The 23,293-nt window shown below is 37.9% G+C and overlaps 1 protein-coding gene across 1 annotated transcript in view; it reads left to right on the top strand.

Annotated features, from left to right (window-relative positions):
* The window catches only part of LOC127651338 (glypican-6-like), a 312,951-nt gene that overhangs the window by 92,611 nt on the left and 197,047 nt on the right, over positions 1–23,293 (top strand). Inside the window, exon 2 of the mRNA XM_052137116.1 lies at positions 20,460–20,618. Coding sequence (XP_051993076.1) covers positions 20,460–20,618 — 159 coding nt within the window. The remainder of the gene's footprint in view (positions 1–20,459; positions 20,619–23,293) is intronic.

Here is a 23,293-nt window from a genome sequence, read left to right as displayed (position 1 = left end):
TCAGCAGCCCCCAAAGCAAGACCTCAGGGGAGTAATTTCTAAGAGGAAGAAACCCTGATTGTCTTGCGCCCAGCCTTGTGGGGGTAGCCCCCCTCGGGACGGGGCACGTGTATCATCCATTTCGGCCCTCCCGGTACCTCCACGAAACCTCTCCATTCTCGCCTCCTCTGGTGTTTCGGGAGTCAGAGGCTTCCAACCAAAAGTTGGGTGTACCGTTGCCTCAACAGGAAATGTCAAAATGAATACCCATCTCAGAGAACCTGGCAGAGTGGAAACTTCTGCCAGGTATTTCTATGTGGGTCCTAAGAACAGTAGAGAAAGGCTACAAAATTAAATTTGCTCGCTGCCCTCCGTGTTTCAATGGCGTGGTCTCCATGTCTACTGTGGAAAGAATTGCAAAATCTCTTGGTCAAAGGGGCCATAGAACGTGTTCCCCTTCCAGAGAGAGAGTCAGGTTATTACAGCAAATACTTTCTGGTTCCCAAGAAGGGTGGGGGGTTGCATCCGATCTTAGATCTTCGAGGCTTGAATCGCTCAGTCAGAGTGTTTAAGTTCAAGATGTTAACTATCAAGACGGTCGTGTCTCAAATCCAAAATCACGATTGGCTGGTCACGATCGATCTCATAGACGCATATTTCCATATAGGAATTCTGCCACAGCACAGGAAGTTCCTGAGGTTCACTTTCGGGGGCGAAGCCTTCCAGTATCGGGTTCTTCCATTCGGCCTAGCCCTATCACCCCTCACATTCACGAAATGCATGTATGCAGCACTGGCTCCTTTGCGACTCCGGGGCATCTGCATTCTGAATTACATAGGCGACTGGCTGGTACTAGCACAGTCTCAAGAACTGGCAGTTCAGCACAGCGATATTGTCTTAGCTCATCTGGTTTCTCTGGGTCTGAGACTCAACGTCAAAAAGACCGTTCTCTCGCCCACTCAGGAAATCACCTATCTGGGGGTTATATGTAATTCAATCACGATGCAGGCACAGTTGTCTCCCTCTCGAATCATGTCCATTCAGAACACCCTGAGCAAAGTCAGGCTAGGTCAAGGTTGCACTGTTCGTCAGTATCAACGAATGCTAGGTCTCAGGGCATCTGTGTCCATGGTGATCCCTTTGGGCCTTCTGCACATGAGACCGTTTCAGCTGTGGCTAAAAGCCAGGGGATTTCATCCAAGGGCCAGTCCCCAAAGGCAAATATGGATTACGTGTCGCAAGCTTTGTTCCCTTTCTATGTGGTTCGGACCCCAGTTTCTTACCTTGGGTCCCACTCTAGGTGCGTCTTGTTGTCGCAGGTTGCTAACGACAGACACCTCCCTGACGGGCTGGGTAGCGGTCTTAAGTGGTCGTCCAGCTCAAGGAGAATGGGAGGGTCGTCAGCTCGATTGTCACATTAACGGTCTTGAGTTGATGGCTGTATTTCTGGCCCCGAAACACTTCCCCCTGAGGCTGCCATGTCTTGGTGCGGGTGAACAACACAGCGGTAGCCTCTTACATAAACCATCAAAAAGGTCTACGTTCATGCCAACAGACTGGCACGGCAGATTCTCCTTTGGGCCCAGGGCAAGCTCATGTTAATCAGAGCAGCTTGTATCCCTGGATGCCTGAATGGGAGCAGATTTACTGTCCAGACAGAAAATACAGATGGGGAAGTTGAAACTCCACCCTGAGGTAGTGGAACAAATCTGGTTGAGATTTTACAAGAGCAGAATTGGACCTCTTCGACTCCTAACAGACAGCGCAATGTCCCCTCTACTTCTCTCTGAGTCACCCATCCCCCCCCGGGGTCTGGACGTGATGGGACATACATGGCCCAGAATGCGCTTGTATGATTTCCCCCTTGTTTCTCTGCTCCCGGGAGTCTTGGCCAGAGTTCGCCAGCAAAGGTCTTGCCTCTTACTGATAGCGCCACGCTATCTATTTATAGCCCTGCTGCAGGTCCATCCAATGATTACACAGGCAGAGGCTATAAATTCCGGTCAGTGTTCATTGACGTGTTGCACACATATTCACAGCTGGTCACACCTAATGCTGTTTTCAAAGTGCTTTTCAGTGCAGCATCTCGTTCCGCTTTTTTCAGGGAACAAGGGTTACACTTAAGTAACCCGAGACGTTTCACTGTAACAGTGATGACATCTCATAGACTTCCATTGATTTCATAGAAGACAAAATATGTTTTATATCCCCTAAACCTCACAGTAACCTGTGCATCCTAATCAGGAAATACCTGTAAAATAACGGTGTTTCTCTGTAGAACTTTTAGTGCAATCACTTAATTGAAGGTGTTTGATCATAATAATTCAGGAAATACTTGTAAAATAATGGTGTTTCTCTGCAAACCCTTTTATGGAAACTTCTGTAAATGTCTTGTTTGGCACTTTATTAGAATAAGAATTTTTTACTTTAATTTTATGGTTTTTGTTTGGCAGCCGTTGCTGTCAGTCATTTGACTGTTTATTTATACAGTGCATAAATATAAATGTAATAAGATTTACCTTAAAATTACAAAGAAAAACATTAAATTGTTAGTATGGACATAAACCTTTATATAATGAGCTACATATTTAATTACAGATAATTATTGTCATTTTTCATAAATTTGTCTGTAATTTTAGAAAACGGGAAAAATACAGTAAACTATTATAGTAATTTATCCGTAAAATGTTTTGAAAAACATGTAATTTTGTCATTATTGTTATAAACCGTACAATTCCAGTTGGGTTGTTAATTTACAGATAATGTCTGTAATTTTACATTGTTTTGAGTGTAAATAAAAAACGAAATGCAAAACTACCGTAAAATGTTAGTTATTTTCTGTAAAATTAGGATTTTTTTACAGTGTAATCTTGGAATTAGCAGAGAGCTCGGGTTTCCTGGTTCCTGGTCATGACGGACACAAAAAAATCTCTTTGTGTTTCCTAAATGAGTCTCTCGTTCTCACCATCCCATCTTTCTCTGTGGGGTTGCACACCATGATAAATTACTTGTAGGGTGGGCATTGACAAAAGTCTCCACACACCAGGCAGGCAATAAACAACAATGGCTATTGATTTTTCTGCGCTCCTTGTCACGAAACAAAATGAACCGAAATGACGTGTGGTTTGTTGCGGCTTGCTTTAGGTGCTTGCAGCGGCAATCAATGACAGGGCACGTCACTTCTAGTTGGCTGGCACTTGCTACCAATAGAGTATAAAATAAGGTCCAAAACTCTAAGAAATGTAAGTATTTTTTTAATTCTACAAATCATACGTGGTCATTTATAAAATGTTTATCAGCAAACTCAGGAGGTCAAACTAAGCAGTTTTACATTCTGTTGATTTTTTTTTTTTGAGTTTTAAATTTAAAACTTTAAATGCATGATTTTGTAAATTTATTTTACAAAATAAATTTAATAGAGAATTTGTGCCTTTTAATGCTTTTGGCACCAAAGTGTACCTTATCCATGGGATGTGTTACTGTGAATTAGGCTAGTGCTGTTTTTCACCATACTGCTGGTAGTGAAATCATTGCCTTTCAAAACTTCCACACAAACGTCCTATGTGCATATTAATCGATTATCAAAATAATCGTTAGTTGCAGCCCTACTGCCAAAGCAACCAGAGGCTTCTGCTTGGTCTTAAAGGCTTCGTTTTAGGTGAACGGCTACACTTTATTCCCCTTGCACTACAATTAAGCAAAATAAACGTAATTGTTACTTCTCAAAAAGTAGAAAGGTGATGAATTTTAGTTATTTGGTGAAGGGGTCATGTCTCCCCAGTTACAATGGTTGCTATGCCCCTGATTTACACAGTGAGCAAATAGTGTAAAACTTAAATAAATAATTAAAACTACACTAACACAGTAGTGCTAATTGTATGTGCATGCACATGTAAAAAACATTATTTATTTAGATTTTTTTTTATATATCACTTTTTTACATGAAAGTAAAATGTATTTAAAATGAAGATTTCGGACTTTCAATATATTTACTACACTGCATGACTGGTCCAGAGAGATACCGACCCTTCAAAGTTTTATATTCTGTTGATTTTTTTTTAAGTCAATAATAAACTAATAGTATTCTTATGTATGTACAGTATTCTATAAAGTATTTTACACTAATCAGTTGAATGGAGTTTGATGAATGCAGTCAAGTTAATAATTTTGTCAATAAATTATTTGTATTAATTAAATATCTATTAAACAGTTATATTTTATTAAACTAATTTACATTAAATTAAGACTTACACATTTTAATTTCATAAAAACAATTCCATTACATTTAATTAAATCATTTATATCTAATTAAATTAATACAACTTAAAATATGATTATGTTTTATTAAATAAAACAAACTTTAATTTGATGGAATTTTATTATGAAATTGAAATGTGTAAAAGTGCAATTTAAAACTTTAAATGCATGATTTTGTAAATTTATTTTACAAAATAAATTTAATAGAGAATTTGTGCCTTTTAATGCTTTTGGCACCAAAGTGTACCTTATCCATGGGATGTGTTACTGTGAATTAGGCTAGTGCTGTTTTTCACCATAATGCTGGTAGTGAAATCATTGCCTTTCAAAACTTCCACACAAACGTCCTGCAGGACCCACCATATGGCAGTGTCCATATGCAGGAGACCTTGTTGCCAGGTACCCTAATGAATACCACAGAGACTTTGCTCCAAGTTTTTTTTTTTTACATGACTTTGTTAGCTGGTTTTGCAGCAGCATGGAATCTCAATTCTTCAACCTACACCATCACTAACTGCCAAAAGTTTGGACAAACCTCCTCATTCATTATTTTTACTATTCAAAAAAAAATAATTTCTTACACATTTAAAGTACAGTCATCAAACTATGAAATAACACAAATTTTACATTTACATTTATGCATTTGGCAGATGCTTTTATCCAAAGCGACTTACAGTGCACTTATTACAGGCACAATCCCCCCGGAGCAACCTGGAGTTAAGTGCCTTGCTCAAGGACACAATGGTGGTGACTGTGGGGATCGAACCAGCAACCTTCTGATTAACAGTTATGTGCTTTAGCCCACTATGCCACCACCACTTCAAATGGAAGAATAGGAATTAAATAGTGAGCAAAAATGTTAAATAAATCAAAACTGTAGTATCGTCAGTATCAGTATATTTTAGCTTCTTACAGCTCTGCACATTCTGGTAAGAATTAGTGATATTATTTAAAGGCCATGCATTAATCAGAAAAAAATAATGTAATACAGAGTATTTCCATACACTTAACTCCATTTGTTTCCATTGAGAGGTCGGAAAGCACCAACGGTTTATCTTGTGTTTAGCAATATAATCCCCCCATCAATTACTTCCATTTACTCACTTTAAGGAAAGCTAATTTGTCTCACAGCACAATCAAACACTCATTATGTGCAATGTAATTACTGCTAGCTTGAGTCAAGATGAAATTGTAATGAAACCGACTACAGATGTTTTTTTTTTTCCTTTTTCTTGCAAAAGAAAACAATAGGCTCTTTTATTTCCTTGCAAAATCTCTTTGTTTGGCCTTGTTTTAAAATGTGCCACTTATTTAAAGAAATAGATTACCCAAATATGAAAATACTGGCAAATTTATTCATGTCGTTTTAAATTGGTATGATGTCTGTGGAACACGAAAGGAAAAATTTTGAATAATGTTTACGCAGCTCAAAGTAACCACATCTTTTAAGCTCTAAAAAGAACAAAAAAAGCAGTGCTGCTTAACAACCAGGGCCATAGCTAGTGGCGTAAAAGGTGGTAATGGTAAATTCTAAACATCTTTGTTTAATTGGAAAGGGGTCCAGAGTAATATAGAGTCAGGGGGCCCAGAATACCTTGCTTTGGCAGTCAATAACTCTTCTAAAGTCATTCCATAGCTTTGTGTGAGGAACAGACCAAAATTTAAGTCATTATTCACTGATAATCTTCCCTTCAGATGAGCTGTTAACTCACGAATCACTGCGATGGGAACATTGAGTCAGTGAGTTGAACTGAAGTACTGGAGGTCTTATGGACAACTTTTAAGGTGATGTTTTCATCCTTTTTGAAGCTTGACAGATTTCCACAATTAGTAAGTAAATCTCTCTCGACAGTCTCTCTTCACAATACGACAGTTTTAAGTTTCACTGAATGTTATCAAAACATTTTCATCTGTTTTACAACATTAACTTACAATAGTCAAAAATGACTTCTGTTTTTGCTCACGTCTTGTCTCAGGTAGATTGCATATTGTCAACAGCTCAGTGTCTGTCGCGCTAATGCCTTTCAGGCTGTTGGGGTTATTAATATTATTCACGTTGTCTGTGTTCACCCAAACTGATTTGCTGAATCAAAACGGGGACTGTGACATATGAGCGCTAGCCAATGGGATTGCCGCTTTTAAGTTAGTTCCGCTCACTGCCAAATAGAGTGGAAATGATTAGTCTACATTATCGACAACTTTGACAATACAAAATTGTCAAATAGTCATTTATTTTAAACTTTATTGATGAAAGCAGCTCACACCTGACCGAGGAGAGGAAGAACGTATTGGCTTGCGACTTGTTGAATAATAATAAATGTCACTGTGCATTTCTTAGCATGAAGAAAGTTGGCAATATGCATCTTTATTAATATGAGAGAGTTTTTTTGTGAGTTAAAGATGGATTGAAGTGAACAGAAAGGTGAGAGAGGGTAGTCTTCGCCCCATTATACACTGCAACAAAATATGTTTTTGATTTGTTTTAGTTTTGGCTTGTTTTCCGATATAAATATGTAAAACTCTTTTAAAACAATGTACATTTGTTTAGCAGCTATACTGCAGAATAAAAAATTGTTATCTGAGAATGTTGAATATAATATTAAAAATACAAATATTTCAAAATATCTAAAAATCCTTTAAAAAAATATGCATTCACCTGAGAAATAGCATATAAGATATTTATACTTGCTTTTAGAGAATATATCTTGAATATAAGTATATTTTACTGCACATGCAGAATTATAACTAAGTAAATAATACATTTGTATTTAACATATATTATCTTAAAGCAAGTCTAAATAACTTAAATGTTGCTTCTTAATTAAATGTATCTTGTTTTAAGGACATTTTTTAAATGGAAAACAAGACAAAAACACTTGATAGCAATAGGATTTTTTTGCAGTGAATTTCTTTACTGAATTAAACTTTAATTCAGTGAATGTCATTTAGAGGTATTTTTAAAAGATTATTTTTTCCTCTTTATTGTTAGAAAGCACGTTTAATACAACCTTTTATGTCAGGACACAAGCAGATTAATCGGTTAAGAGCTAATGATTAATTGTTGCAATAATCGCAGAAAAGTCCAATGATAGTTCAAATAATCGTTATATTAATCGATTATCAAAATAATCGTTAGTTGCAGCCCTACTGCCAATGTACACATTGGTCTTAAAGGCTTCGTTTTAGGTGAACGGCTACACTTTATTCCCCTTGCACTACAATTAAGCAAAATAAACGTAATTGTTACTTCTCAAAAAGTAGAAAGGTGATGAATTTTAGTTATTTGGTGAAGGGGACATGTCTCCCCAGTTACAATGGTTGCTATGCCCCTGATTTACACAGTGAGCAAATAGTGTAAAACTTAAATAAATAAATAAAACTACACTAACACAGTAGTGCTAATTGTATGTGCATGCACATGTAAAAAACATATTATTTATTTAGATTTTTTTTTTTATATCACTTTTTTACATGAAAGTAAAATGTATTTAAAATGAAGATTTCAGACTTTCAATATATTTACTACACTGCATGACTGGTCCAGAGAGATACCGACCCTTCAAAGAGAAGCAAATTTAAAACGAAGCCCCATGGAGGAAGCTTGAAATCATCTTACGAAGAAAGTCATGCCTTAAAAATATCTATTAATGCAAATTTCTCTAATGATGCAAGAGAGAGCAAATATCAAAACATTTCACTCTTGAGAAAAACAGAACCAAGTAAATATGATTGTGTTTGTTGTTTTTTTAATTTAATGTTATCCTAAGAGTGTGCAGAGTTACTTTTAATACAATTTGTGAGTATTTACTTTTTTATTCATGTATGTAATTTATGTAATGACTACATGATGCAATTTTCTTATAGTGCGACTTTGAGCTTTGGAAAGGTACTCTCTCTCTCTCTATCCCTCTCTCTTTATATATATATATATATATATATATATATATATATATATATATATATATATATATATATATATATATATATATATATACACATCAAAAAACAAGACATTATTTACAGCAAGGAAAATATCATAGCTGAGTCCTGATTGTGTTTTGAATTACAGAATCCTATATTTTCTTGAGGGAAGTGGAAAATATATTTTATATATGAAAATGGCATTTTTGTAGTATTGTGAAATAAATCATGGATGTTTAGAATATTGGTGAAAATGATATATCTGTTGTGCATGTATTTTAATGCATCATATTTCTTTATGGAATGCTTAGCAGTTAGTTTGCGGTTTAGTTCAGTTGAGAAAGAGAATGAAAACATGCGAGAGGCCAATCTGATACTCTTCATTAGCTAACATGCCAGGACGGTTACACAGGCAGATAATCTTACCATCAAACCCAAAAACAAAACCCAAAAACAAGTTGTATGTCGAATACTTTGAAGCACAAAACAGCATAATTTGTACTAGATAAATTGATGTTCTTTGCCTTCCATATTGAAGATCAAATCATTTCTAAATGTGCTGTCACTGAATCCAAAGTGTTTTTTTCTCAGCATGCACCAGTAGACTGTTTGATCCACTGTATATCGTGCTTATATGGGGTTTTTGTTGACAGGAGAGATGAGGTTATGTATGTGTGTGCAGAATACTTTTCCGAGTATTATTATTATTTTTTTTTTATGTAATCCTGCTTGCAATCACCATATTTTTTAAATTAATCTGTGATCTGATTGCTGTAATTTTTATCTGTAAATATACACCATTACTGCACTGCCATGATGATGCTTTGCACTAATCCAGAAAGAGTGATAAATATCATGAGGCTGTGACAAATTTGTATAGTATATAATGTATGTTTTTTATTGGAAATTATGATCTCAGTCTATAAAAACATAATTTGGATTGAGTGTACAGCCAGATGTTAAATTGTGTTATTTTGAGATGAATGATAGTACAAGATTAAAAGCAGATTAAAGCCTTGTGATTTCCAGCCTTCATAGAAATGCTATAATAAAGCAGAGCAGATTGTGGAAAGTTGTCACACTCCTGTAATTTTTCTTTTTTTTCAATTTATGTATAGACACATACCTTTAAGTCTTGACTAAAAAAAAAAAAAAAAAAGTTCACACAGGAACTTCTGGGAACACCCATTTATATTTTTTCATTGTTATTTTAACAGTAGTTTACCGAAAAAAGTACATATATTGTTTTGTTTAAAATAATGTACATTTTTACTGTAACTATCAGGTAAATCAAAATTAAAAAAATAAAAATTCCCATATTTTACTGTAAAAATGTTTACGTATTGTCTTAAATAAAATATTTTTTTCACTGTACATGGCAAGGTAACAGGTAAATTTTTGTGCAGTGCATTAATGACCTCAACAGAAGTTACCATTTAATGGGGCTGCTGTCACACTATATGGGGTAAGTTGTTACAGTTGAACTCATCTGCAACATATCTGTACTCAAAATAAAATGTAAACGGTAAAACAAATGTGATGCACAAAACAATTCTGAAATAGGCGAAAATAGCAAAGGTAACATAAAAAATATAAAACCAACACAAATAGGAATTGTATTATTAAATTGTATAAAGTTACATCATATGACATCTTGCCCCAACCTGCCAATTCTGCCTTGAACACATAACACAGTTCAACCTTTCAGTCAAAATCGTCTTTTATTACATAGATGACTCTTGCCTTTATGTATCCCTGTGTTCACTGGTTTTCCCAACAGCTTTTACAAAAATATGATGATTTTGGACTTTAGGAGGATATACAGGTGAAACTCGAAAAATTAGAATATTGTGCAAAAGTTCATTAATTTCAGTAATTCAACTTAAAATGTGAAACTAATACATTATATAGACTCATTACAAGCAAATTAAGATATTTCAAGCCTTTATTTGATATAATTTTTAGGATTATGGCTTACAGCTTATGAAAACCCCAAATTCAGCATCTCAGAAAATTAGAATATTACATGAAATCAATAAAAAAAAAGGATTTTAAATACAGAAATGTCGGCCCTCTGAAAAGTATAATCATGCATATGTACTCAGTACTTGGTTTGGGCCCCTTTTGCATTAATTACTGCCTCAATGCGGTGTGGCATGGATGCTATCAGGCTGTGGCACTGCTGAGGTGTTATGGAAGACCAAGATGCTTCAATAGCGGCCTTCAGCTCTTATGCATTGTTTGGTCTCATGTCTCTCATCTTTCTCTTGGCAATGCCCCATAGATTCTCTATGGGGTTCAGGTCAGGCGAGTTTGCTGGCCAATCAAGCACAGTAATACCATGGTCATTGAACCAGGTTTTGGTACTTTTGGCAGTGTGGGCAGGTGCCAAGTCCTGCTGGAAAATGAAGTCAGCATCTCCATAAATCTTGTCTGCTGAAGGAAGCATGAAGTGCTCTAAAATGTCCCGGTAGACGGCTGCGTTGACTCTGGACTTAATAAAGCACAGTGGACCAACACCAGCCGATGACATGGCTCCCCAAACCAACACAGACTGTGGAAACTTCACACTGGACTTCAAGCATCTTGGATTGTGTGCCTCTCCATTCTTCCTTGGTTTCCAAATGAGATGCAAAATTTGCTCTCATCAGAAAAGAGGACTTTGGACCACTGAGCAACAGACCAGTTCTTTTTTTCTTTAGCCCAGGTAAGACGTTTGACATTTGAAGCCCATGTCCAGGACCTGTCTGTGTGTGGTGGCTCTTGATGCAGTAACTCCAGCCTCAGTCCACTCCTTGTGAAGCTCCCCCACACATTTGAATGGCCTTTTCCTGACAATCCTCTCCAGGCTACGATCATCCCTGCTGCTTGTGCACCTTTTTCTTCCACACTTTTCCCTTCCACTTAACTTTCTATTAATGTGCTTTGATACAGCACTTTGAGAACATCCAACTTCTTTTGCAATTACCTTTTGAGGCTTTCCCTCCTTGTGGAGAGTGTCAATGATGGTTTTCTGCACAACTGTCAGGTCAGCAGTCTTCCCCATGATTGTGAATTCAACTGAACCAGACTGAGAGACCATTTAAAGGCTCAGGAACCCTTTGCAGGTGTTTAGCTGATTAGAGTGTGACACTTTGAGCCTACAATACTGAACCTTTTCACAATATTCTAATTTTCTGAGATTCTGAATTTGGGGTTTTCATAAGCTGTAAGCCATAATCATAAAAATTATATCAAATAAAGGCTTGAAATATCTTTGCTTGTAATGAGTCTATATAATATATTAGTTTCACCTTTTAAGTTGAATTACTGAAATTAATGAACTTTTGCACGATATTCTAATTTTTCGAGTTTCACCTGTAATTAACAAAGTTTATTGTTACATAAAGTAGTTTTGAACTAGGTGTTTGAATTCAACGTAGAAAACCACTGCTTGATAAAACACATATTTGAGTAGACTTTTGACTCAAAACCTTATACATACTGAGATATAAACCCTGTGACAATTTGCCCCTGTCACCCTAATAACCTTTCTCATTGAATCTACCTCTCTTGTTGACAGTCTTTTGTAGGGTAGAGAATTACTTTGTGAACTCTTGAAAGAAGTGGTCTTGATGTGTGACCGATATCTGGCTGTGGTAAAGGGATTTTTCTTGCCATCATTCGCTGGCATTTCAACAGCGTCACCAGTTTGCTTGGGCTTCTCATAGTCAGCAGTTTCTGCTAATTACAATACTGTGCTTCAATCACGCTCCGTGCTTGGGGTTCCAGAGATAACGATCCATAACGATCCGCCACATCTGTACCGAGATTAAGGGGGAACAAGGGAAAATACCACAAATGAATAAATTAACGCCTTGGAATTAAAGAATTTAAAATCGATACTGTACAAGCACCAAACAACTTTATTTTTAAGAATGTTATATTTGGTTACTCATACCAGATTTATAAATACAATACAAATGACTGATGTATGTTAATAACCTGTAATATGCTTCCCCTATTAAAATAATGTTTAGGTTTTGGGTAAGGGGTTAGACTTTATGGTTAGTTCGGGTTAGGGGTAGGAAACTTCACAATAAGATTGTTTGTTAGTTTATTTTTTCCATGGGAGTATAACTAGTCATGGGGTGTCTGAATGACTAGTTGGGTAATAGGCCCTGAAGGAATTTTTCACCCAAAATGGATAAAAGGTGTTTCCTAAGGGCCATTAACACAGGAGCGTTCTTGCATTCAAAATCAACTTGATAGAGCACAACAGAATTGAACAGACTGCATGGTTTCAAGATGCTTATTAAAACATTTTGATGGCTAAACACGTCTGTGTGTGTACATGTACACAGGTGTACGTAGATGGACAAATAAAAAAAAATTTGACTTAAGAGACAACTTCTCTATAAGCACTGACATGCTGTCATAATGTTAAAAACCCTCTCAGAGCTGTTGCATCTTTAAAGTCATCTCTTTTATTCTTAAAATACTAGTGCTAAAAAGATAATCTCAGTAGTTCACCTGACTAATCGATCCATGTATACCTCATAAAAGTGTATCTGACTGCACTTCAAAATGATAAATGCCCCTGGGCGCTTTGACAGCGCAGTTAAAAGAGTTATTTTCTGTAAAAGAGTAAATACACAGCTGGCGTTGAACGTCCCGCTGCGAAGCCCCGCCGGTATGTCAAAAATAATCGTCCCTTTGGTGCCCATAGCACAGAGCTTAAATGCGTGGCTTTCACTTCCCAACCCGTCACGCTGGCTGGCCCGGACCATTCGACTCGTTTACGCAATTCAGTTTGCCAGGCCCCCGCCCCCCTTTGCGGGCATCCGCTTTACCGCAGTACACGGCGAACATGCCAAATCCCTGCGCGCGGAAATCGCTACTCTTTTACTCAAAGACGCGATAGAGCCTGTCCCTCCAAATGAAATGAAGAAGGGTTTCTAAAGCCCTTACTTCATTGTACCCAAGAAAGGCAGCGGCTTACGACCGATCTTGGACTTGCGAGTTTTCAACCGGGCTTTGCTCAAACTCCCGTTTAAAATGCTCACGCAAAAACACATCTTAACTTGCGTCCGGCATCTAGATTGGTTCGCAGCAGTAGACCTGAAGAACGCGTACTTCCACGTCTCAATTCTGCCTCGACACCGACCCTTTCTACGGTTTGCGTTCGACGGCCAGGCATTTCAGTACAAAGTCCTCCCCTTCGGCATGTCTCTGTCCCCTCGCGTCTTCACAAAAGTCGCAGAGGCAGTTCTTGCCCAGCTCCGAGAAGCCGGCATTCGCATACTCAATTACCTCGACGACTGGCTCATTCTGGCCCACTCACAAGAGTAACTATGCGCCCACAGAGACCAGGTGCTCAGGCACCATAGCCTTCAGGTCAACTGGGAAAAGAGCAAGCTCACCCCGGTTCAGAGCATCTCTTTTCTCGGCATGGAGTTAGACTCAGTCGTAATGTCGACACGCCTCACCAACGAGCATGCACAGTCGGTTCTGAGATGCCTCGCCTCTTTCAGGCCAGGCATCACGGTCCCTTTAAAACTCTTCCATAGGCTCCTGGGGCATATGGCATATGAGACCTCTTCAGCACTGGCTTCAGACTCGAGTCCCGAGACGAGCATGGTGCTGCGGCACGCACCGTGTGATGATCAACGCTGCCTGCCGCCAGACATTCAAACCCTGGACAGACCTCTGCTTTCTACGGGCAGGAGTACCCTTGCAGCAGGTGTCCCGATGTGTCTTGGTCATGATCGATGCCTCTAGATTGGGTTGGGGCGCTGTGTGGAACGGTTACGCAGCTGCGGGCTGTTGGAGAGGGGCCCCACTGCGCTGGCATATCAATTGCCTAGAGTTGCTGACTGTTTTCTTTGCCCTGCGGAAGTTCCTCCCATTAGTTCGGGACAAACATGTCCTAGTCAGGTCAGACAGCACCACCGTGGTAGCGTACATAAATCGCCAAGGCGGCGTACACTCCCGCCACAGGTCACAACTCGCCCGTCAGGAGCCAGCAGCAACTGCTGCGTGCCACTCACATCCCCGGCAACCTCAATGTGGTAGCGGACGCGCTGTCACGACAATGCTTTCCCAGCGGAGAGTGGAGGCTTCATCCCCAGTCGATCCAGCTGATTTGGGAACGGTTTGGCAAGGCCCAGGAAGACTTGTTTGCCTCCCGAGAAACCTCCCACTGCCCGCTCTGGTATGCCCGAACAGAGGCTCCCCTCAAGGCAGACGCACTGGCACACAGCTGGACTGCGGGGCTGAGCAAGTACGCATTTCCCCCAGTGAGCCTTCAGGGTCAGGGAGGTCGAGGAACAAGTCACCCTAGTGGCTCCCTATTGGCCCATTCGGGCCTGGTTTTCGGACCTCGAACTCCTCGCGACAGCCCTCCCTGGCGAATTTCCCTGAGGAAAGACCTTCTTTCTCAGGGGCAGGGCACGCTCTGGCATCCGCACCCAGACCTTTGGAACCTCCACGTCTGGCCCCTGGACGGGATGCGGAAGATCTAGCTGGTCTACCACCTACCGTCGTAGACACGATCAACCAAGCCAGAGCCCCTTCTACCAGACATCTTTACGCCCTGAAGTGGCGCTTGTTTGCAAATTGGTGTTCTTCCCGGGCTGAAGACCCACAGAGGTGCGCAGTTAGGTCAGTGCTCTTATTTCTGCAAGAAAGGCTGGAGGGGAGGCTGTCCCCTTCCACCCTAAAGGTGTATGTTGCTGCTATCGCAGCCCACCACAACGCAGTAGATGGCAAGTCTTTTGGTAAGCACGACTTAATCATCAGGTTCCTAAGAGGCGGCCGGAGGATGAATCCTTCCCGGCCAAGCCTGTTCCCCTCCTGGGATCTCTCAGTGGTCCTCGTGGGCCTTCAGAGATCTCCCTTCGAGCCGGTAGAAACAGTTGGAACTCAGGGCCCTCTCTCTCAAGACCGCCCTGCTGATCATGCTAGCCTCCATCAAAAGGGTCGGGGAACTGCAACCGTTCTCTGTTAGTGACACTTGCTTGGAGCTCGGTCCGGCAGACACATATATGATCCTAAGACCGCGATCAGGCTACGTGCCCAAGGTTCCTACCACGCCCTTTAGAGACAAGGTAGTGAACCTGCAAGTGCTGCCCCGGGAGGAGGCAGATCCAGCCCCTTCGTTGTTGTGTCCAGTACGTGCTTTGCATACCTATTTGGACTGCACGCAGAGCTTTAGATCTTCAGCAGAAAGGGAACGCTGTCTCCAAACAGAGGCTTTCCCACTGGGTCGTGGATGCCATTTCGCTGGCCTATCACACTCAGGCCGTGCCCCCCTTTTGCGAGTCCAAGCTCACTCAACAAGGAGTGTTGCGTCCTCTTGGGCACTGGCCTGGGGTACCTCCCTAGCAAATATATGTAGAGCAGCGGGTTGGGCAACCCTAATTCCTTTGCGAGATTCTATAATCTCCGGTTCAGTCAGTTTTGTCCCGTGTTTTCTCAGATCGGAGCCGGTAGAACTCGGTAACACACTGATGGACTGAATGGGTGGATCGCTTGCGCCTAGCGCCCTTTCCCTCGTCCGAGGTAAAATTGTGCACTTTTTGTCCCAGGAGATCCCACTCCTTGGATCCCTGGAAGATTCGTCCCTAGCCCTTGTGGGTCCGAAGTTCAGCGGAGGAACTCACCGACCCAATCCACTGCAGGTACTTAATCTACCCTGTACTGGAATAGGTGCTCCACAGGACAGGACTCCTATGTGGACTCCCCCTGTGTTTATTATCCGCGGTACGGCCCCCTTATGAGTGGACCCGTGTCTCCCTTAGGCAGTCCCAAGCTGACTCTTTTGGGGCATTGGGGAAGGGTACATGCAGTCTGACACAGCTGGTCTTTGCACGTAAAATACTTTGGAGTGCCTATAATGGACTATACATAGTTAGTTTGGACTCACAACATTGGCATATAATGGAACAATGTGTGCTGAATCAACTGATTTTAGCTATAATTTTAGCTCTATCTCTGTGTTAAAATAAATTCAATTTTTGCTATAAAAAAGGAAAGAAAAAAGAAAAACGTCATTTTAAAACCCGTCTACCAAATAATGCATTACTCAGGCTTTCATAATCTTTGTTTATCTTTCACCTGTAAAATCTCTTTAAAAATTATACCAAAAATTGGAGCATGGGGACGTCTGATAGAGAATGACCCAATTATTGACATACAGTATAAAGCTTTAAAATTTGCACTCCATTTATCCTTGTTGCTGTCTAGGAGAAATAATTGAGATGTGGATGGATTAATGTCAAAGAAGTGCTCAGATACATCCCTGCACATAAATTGCACATTCTTTTCTTTTTAACAGTACATTAAAATAACATTGCATGCAAGACCCAGAATTTGTAGAAGGGGTTCAATATTCTGGAATTGAACCATAACAGGCTTTAAAAATAAAAATACAAAAAGAAAAGTTTGTACAGAACCAGAATCTAAAAGGATATTTAGATATATTTAATACTTCTAGAGTCATAGGAACTCAAACTTTTGAAAAACAACACAAAAGATTAAAGGGCACCTATTATGGCATTTAAAATGTTCCTAATATTGTTTTGGGAGTCCCCAACAACAGTTTTACATGCATGCAATGACAAAAAACACTTTTGTTGTCTTGTAATATGCATTTATGTTTACCTGATTTGCTCACCGACTCCCAAATGATTCGTTCAACGACTCATTTTTCCAAACCCCTCCTTTGTGTGACGCTAATCTGCGGTGATTGGTCAGATGACCCAGTCAGTTGTGATTGGTATACTCTGTGCAGAGATTGTCGGAATGGAACGCCCATCACCACTTTGTAGTAAAAAAATCTAAATCAGAGAAGGAATTTGAGTTGATTTATGTTAGCGATCATAGCCCAAAGTTCGGTGGTAAACATTCAATCAGTTATTGCTTGCGTTAGCCCAATGCATAAACATATTGGTAAAGCACTGCATTACTACAAGTTATTGCTCTATTCTTTATGACAACTCCAATAACATCGACAAACATTTCACATATTTCAAAAAATGTGATAATTTTTCGTCTTGAGGTCACAGCGAAAAGGAAAATGACTCATTGGAAAAATTATTCATTAAATTGAATCAGAGTCGACTCCTACTTTTGAGAGACCGTTTTTGTTCACTTAAATCTATGTTACACACTACATGAAAGGTAATTTTCAAAATTCCATAATAGGTGCCCTTTAAATTTTTCCAATTTTCGACTTACACCATTGGCAAATAATGCAAAGCAGGGTGCTGAAATCAATTGATTTTGGTAATAGACCTACCTATTTCTGTGTAATAAATAAAAGAATGATGATGCCACCTTTCTAAGGTTATTAATTGACCTGTAGTTTTGCTCCAAAATCATAGGCAAAAATGTAAAATGTAAACTACAAAGTGATGGATTACTTATAAAATATTGATCCATGAAATTTAATATTTGTGTGTGTGTGTATATATATATATATATATATATATATATATATATATATATATATATATATATATATATATATCACACATACACACACACACACACATATACTGCGCTGGTAGAAATTAAGAGACCACTGCAAAATTATCAGTCAACTACAAATTTACTCTGTTAAATATGATTCATGGCATTTAATATTCTGGCTTTTCATGGTTTACCTTCATGTTTACCTTTCTTTAATCAAATTATTAACAAAATACTAAATTTCAGCTGAAGAAGTTTCTAAAATTTGGTTGTTTTCACATTGAATAACCCATGTGTTTAAAAAAAAAGTTTACATGTAATTACATTAGTTAACATAAACAAAAAATAAACAATGCTTTTACAGCTGTATTAATCTTGGTTAATGTTAATTTTAATATAGACTAATATTTTCTTTTTTTTTATTTGAATGTGTATATATTAACATTAACTAATGCTTTATAAAATAACAGAAACAAACAATGAACAATAGTATTTTTTTATTTAATTAACAAACCAAGATTAATGAATGCTGTAAATAATGACTCTTCGTTGTTAGTTCATGATACTTAATGCATTGATTAAAGGAATATTCCGGGCTCAATAAAGTTAAGCGCAATCGAAATCTTTTGTGGCATTGTACTGATTACCACAAAATATAATTTTGACATGCATTAAAAATAGAGCGAAACTCAAGGTCACAGTGAGGCACATACAATGGAAGTGAATGGTGGCCAATTTTTGAATAGTAAAATTCTTACTTTTTCTTAAACGTTTTGCCACAAGACATAAACTATGTGTATGTTACAATGGTGGCCCGTGCATTTTAAGGTTTGGCCTTCAGTGCGATTCATGCCATTAAGAAAACACTGTTTCACAATGAATAAGACACCCTATGTCTATAGACATCATACATTACATCACAGCCAAATAATAATCCCAATTAACATTTTTAAAACATGTTGTGGCAGTGGGGGCATGGTCAAGTGTCCGTTCGGAGAGAGAGAAAGCGGTAAGGGCGCTGCCACCTGAGCTAAATTATGTCTGACACCTGTCTCTAATTATAGTGAGCAGGGGGAGAGCAGATAAAAAAGCCACATCACCAGCAGACCGATAGAGAGATCTTGGGTCTTAATGCTGAAAGAGCATTGTGAAGCTGAAAAAGCATTGTAAAGCTAAAGAGCATTGTGAAGCTATTGTGAAAGTGAAGCTGACGTGCTTTGGTGCCCCTGTAAAAACACAAGTTATTCCATTAAAACTAGTTACCTGAGTTGAAGAAACCTGGTTCCCATGTCCTCCCTTTACACACGTCCATGCACGAAAGCCAAAACCAAGAAGGTCTAATACCAGGAAAAAGTGATCTAATAATATTTGTGATTTAAATGTTGCTTGCAATAATTTTTGTTTGGTCAGGGTACACGATTACTTTTCAAAACTTAAACTGACACTGAATGCTCAAGCAGCCTAATTTACACCTAGAAAACTCCTGATGTTGCTATAACAATGGAAAAAACACTTACCAATTTATTTAAAGTGAAAATCAGCCCTCATTTCTTGTTTACATCTTAGGTTTTTAAATATATAAGGATCTCTTTCTCAATGTAGATAGTGGCAGTGATGACAGCCAACTCATCGGCTAGATCTTGTTCTCTTTGCTTTCAAATTACGTACATCACTAAAGCGTAATTGCGGCACTCAAGGCCAGCTAGAAGGCTTCACCTGGGACATATCCTAAAGACTACACCCACCAAGAACAAATAAATCAATCTGATTGGCTGATGAATCTGAGAATCTGACTTTAGATAAACTATTCATTGTATGCTATTCGTTTTTAGATAAATTAGGAGTGAAAGTGATTAAAAATAAATAGGCAAAAAGGTGAATGAGAATGAAAGGATGATAAAATACTTATTTATTAGACATGTTAGGCCAGCAGAGAAGGCTTTGCTGGCCCTGAAAATTTTTAGTATGATAAAATCACTTACTGACCTTTTCTGTCTAAAGTTATAGCCAATTTTACAACTTTGTTCCAAGACAATGTAATGTCGTCAAATCCTAAAAATGATAGAAAAAAATTACGATTTAAACAACTTTACAGCAACTTAACAGACTAATTGATGTTACTGCTTTTATAAAATTATAAGCTTCATATTGCTGCCTTTAAACCCTCCTTTTAAGAAAAGTAGGGACGAGTCAAAATAAATATTTGTGGTAATCAAAATTATGACACAAATGTTGTCAATTTAGCTTAACTTGTGTTGAATCCGGAATGTTCCCTTAATATTAACAAATTGATCCTTATTGTAAAGTGTTACCAATTAAAGAAACACTTTAAGAGGTTTAAAGCTATTATAGTATATCATTTAAAACAAGCACTTTTTCTTTAAAAATCATCTTGGAGGACAAGAAAAAGTTATCTTAATTGAAGAAACTATTCAATGTATTGATTTATTTTCAGCAGGGAAATTATAAAAAACATACAAGAGAACACAGTCTAATGTAATGTAGTCGATCAAGCATGAAGTTTCAAAAATATATAAAAAAATGTTCATGCCGATGCTCTTGAGAAGTTTTCTACTTGTTTTGCACTCATTAAAACGCACATCTGAGTGAAAAACACATGCCTGATGGAGATATTTCGAGAATGGATCTCCATCTGTCAGTTTGACATAATTAAAGATGTCACTTCAAGCAGTTGTGCACCTTCAGTTGGTGCACCTTCACATCTTCAGTGTGGTTTGGGAAATCACAGATCGCAGCTTTGACTTAATGAAGCGTGTTTGATTTGCTGTGATGAGCTCTGCGTCTCCCAGCGCGGCCCGTGTGAAACATGTCCTTCTCTTTCCTCGCAGGAGAACATCTGCGGATTTGCTCCCAGGGCTACACCTGCTGTATCTCAGACATGGAGGACAAACTCAGCCAGCAAAGTAAGATGGATTTTGAGAAATTAGTGGAGGAGAGCAGCCGCACCATACAGACAATATTTACCTCCAGACATAAAAAGTTTGACGGTAAGTTGAAGCAACAGTTGGTTTCTACTTTGCTTTGGTTTTGTAGACAATGTTACCAGTTGTTTTGCTGTTTTTACATGCAAGATCCCAGATCATTTCAGTCTGACCTCTACAGATTTTAGTGGCACATTTTAGCGCAGATTGTTTTATGAATCTGTCTCAGTGTAATGCAATGTTTAAAGCTAAATTGGACTACACAGCAAACCCGTGGCCGCCATTAAGCGTTGTGACTCATTTTACATGGGAAGGCGGCGTATAGATCAAGGTCTGAAAAGAACAGTAGCAAAAACCGGCCAGTTTAATTAAGGGGTCAGATTTAAAGGTCTGAAATAGATGGAAAGTTATCATTACTAAACTAAATTATGACTGTTTTGATGCAAAGAAAGACTAGTATTATAAGAAGAGTCTTAGGGAAAATGTTAAATGGTAAAAAACTATAATATGAGCCCTTTAAAAAAGTGATTCAAAGCTGTTATAATCAGAACTAGAATATACTGTCTTCCATAAGCTCTATGTGTGGTTTTAAACAAACCAGTCTGACATATTCTTTGGGAACAGAATTAATTATAAAAATGTTAAATATTATAATGAAAGAATACATTGGAGAGTCCTTGCACTTATTCAAAGGTTATGTAAAGGGATTATTGGCGCTCTTAAAAGTTGGTAATTACCGGTAAGTGGAAAGGGAATGACACTTGAGCATATCGTGTGACGTAAACAAACTTTGTGTCCATAGAACATACAGTGTGCATGGAAAAAGAGTGTAGTTAAAACTTATTTTTAGTATTCATTGAATTTGATCTGCAGTGTTTGAGAAGGAGAAGTTGAGAATGGTGCTTTTGATGTCCTTGCTGACTAGGAGAAAAATCTAAAATCTTATTTTAAATTGTACTTTCCTGAAAATGTATAAAATGTAACTAATACACACTTGATGAGCCCAAAGAAAAGCTTCTGTGAATAACCATGAGACAAATCATACTGATGGTCTGCATACTGAGAAGCATTCAAGATAAGAATGTCATTCTGGAAATCTCTAGTGGCTTGACTGTGTGCCAGCCTGAACACCAACCTACATTAATCCTGTAACATTACAAAACCCTTCACATTGAATTACTGTGCACTTATAACCAACATTATGTTCTGTGACAGCACCTAGTCCAGTCCAACATCAAAGATCTTCTTCTGCTCTCTATTTGGTGGATTCTATAGCGGTAGTCTGCAGTAAACATAATTACTTTAGACAAACAAAGAAAAATTATAATAATAATGTTGTTCTGTCGCAGTATTACAGAGTAAAATTTTACAATATTTGGTGCTTTATGTAGTTAGCTTGTAGGTAGTAGGTGTTCTTTATGGTGGGCGTGGTTTGTAGTCTTGCGGGATGCAGACAGATACACTTAACAATATTAGGTAAAATAAGATACACTGTTGACTGAACTGAAAGTAAATATTCTCTAGATAATAATTGAATAAACTCTACATTGAAGACAAAAAAATTCTTATTTTAATGGAAAAATAAAGTAACTTGTTTTTATACAGTAAATCAAAATGTTAATTGGTTAACTGATTACCTTACCATGTACAGTATATATAAAAAAATTGTGAAACAGTAGTTATTATGCGCTCACATAATTCCCTGTGTCAACCCATCACATTTGATTATATTTTATTGAAATATTTATGTTCTTCTTATTTCTGATAGCAGTTATGTACATTGGGTTGATTTATGTTACATTTTCTGCAGTTTATGTTTATTGCATTGATTTATTGTCACTTCTGTTTCCGATGGTCTTTTGTGTTTGTGACAGATTTCTTTGTTTTTCCAGTTTGTTGTTATTTTAATATATATGTATATATATATATATATATATATATATATATATATATATATATATATATATATATATATATGTATGTATGTATGTATGTATGTATGCATGTATGTATAGCAGGCGCTGAATCAGCTGATAAGGAGAGCGAGATAAAGCGGAGCCGGACGCATCAGTTAGAGAGAGACGCACACGGACGCACGCTGCCACCAAATCCCGGCTGATTAGCCAGATTAGGCCCTGTCCTTCCCCTTGTCACATTATTTATATATATATATATATATATATATATATATATATATATATATATATATATATATATATATATATATATATATATATATTATTATTTTTTTCCAGAAGATTTTAAACTGTGTAGAGTAAATTAAATAAAATATTTGTTTTAGTACAATAGCAAATGAAGACAGTTTGTTCATTTTTCTAAACATCTTTTCTTTACAATGTCATGCTAACTATTTATCACACACATTAGCCTGTAAATGGGTTTTATACATGACAATATAGTGCCACCTTTATATTTGGGAAGGGGTCCCTTGCAAGAAGATCACCATATTGCAGTATCCTTGTCTTCAAAATAATTGAAAACTATTGCTAAAGGAAAAGTGTGTGCAAGTGTTGCATTAAAAAGCTTTTGCTTGATGTGAGTGTAGCCCAGCAACCTAAAATAATTTTTACAACTCAACGCAGCAGCTTTGATTAACATTGCTGGCCTATAACGCTGACAGTTTATTAATAACATAGTGAGCTGCTTGATTGTAAGCATGCTGGTGATTATGGATACTGTTTTGGGCCACGGGAACAGGCAAGAAATTGCATTAATGGAGA

This window comes from Xyrauchen texanus, chromosome 11 (genome assembly GCF_025860055.1).
Source record: "Xyrauchen texanus isolate HMW12.3.18 chromosome 11, RBS_HiC_50CHRs, whole genome shotgun sequence".
Classification (NCBI taxonomy): domain Eukaryota; kingdom Metazoa; phylum Chordata; class Actinopteri; order Cypriniformes; family Catostomidae; genus Xyrauchen; species Xyrauchen texanus.
This window is presented reverse-complemented; position numbering and strand designations above follow the sequence as displayed.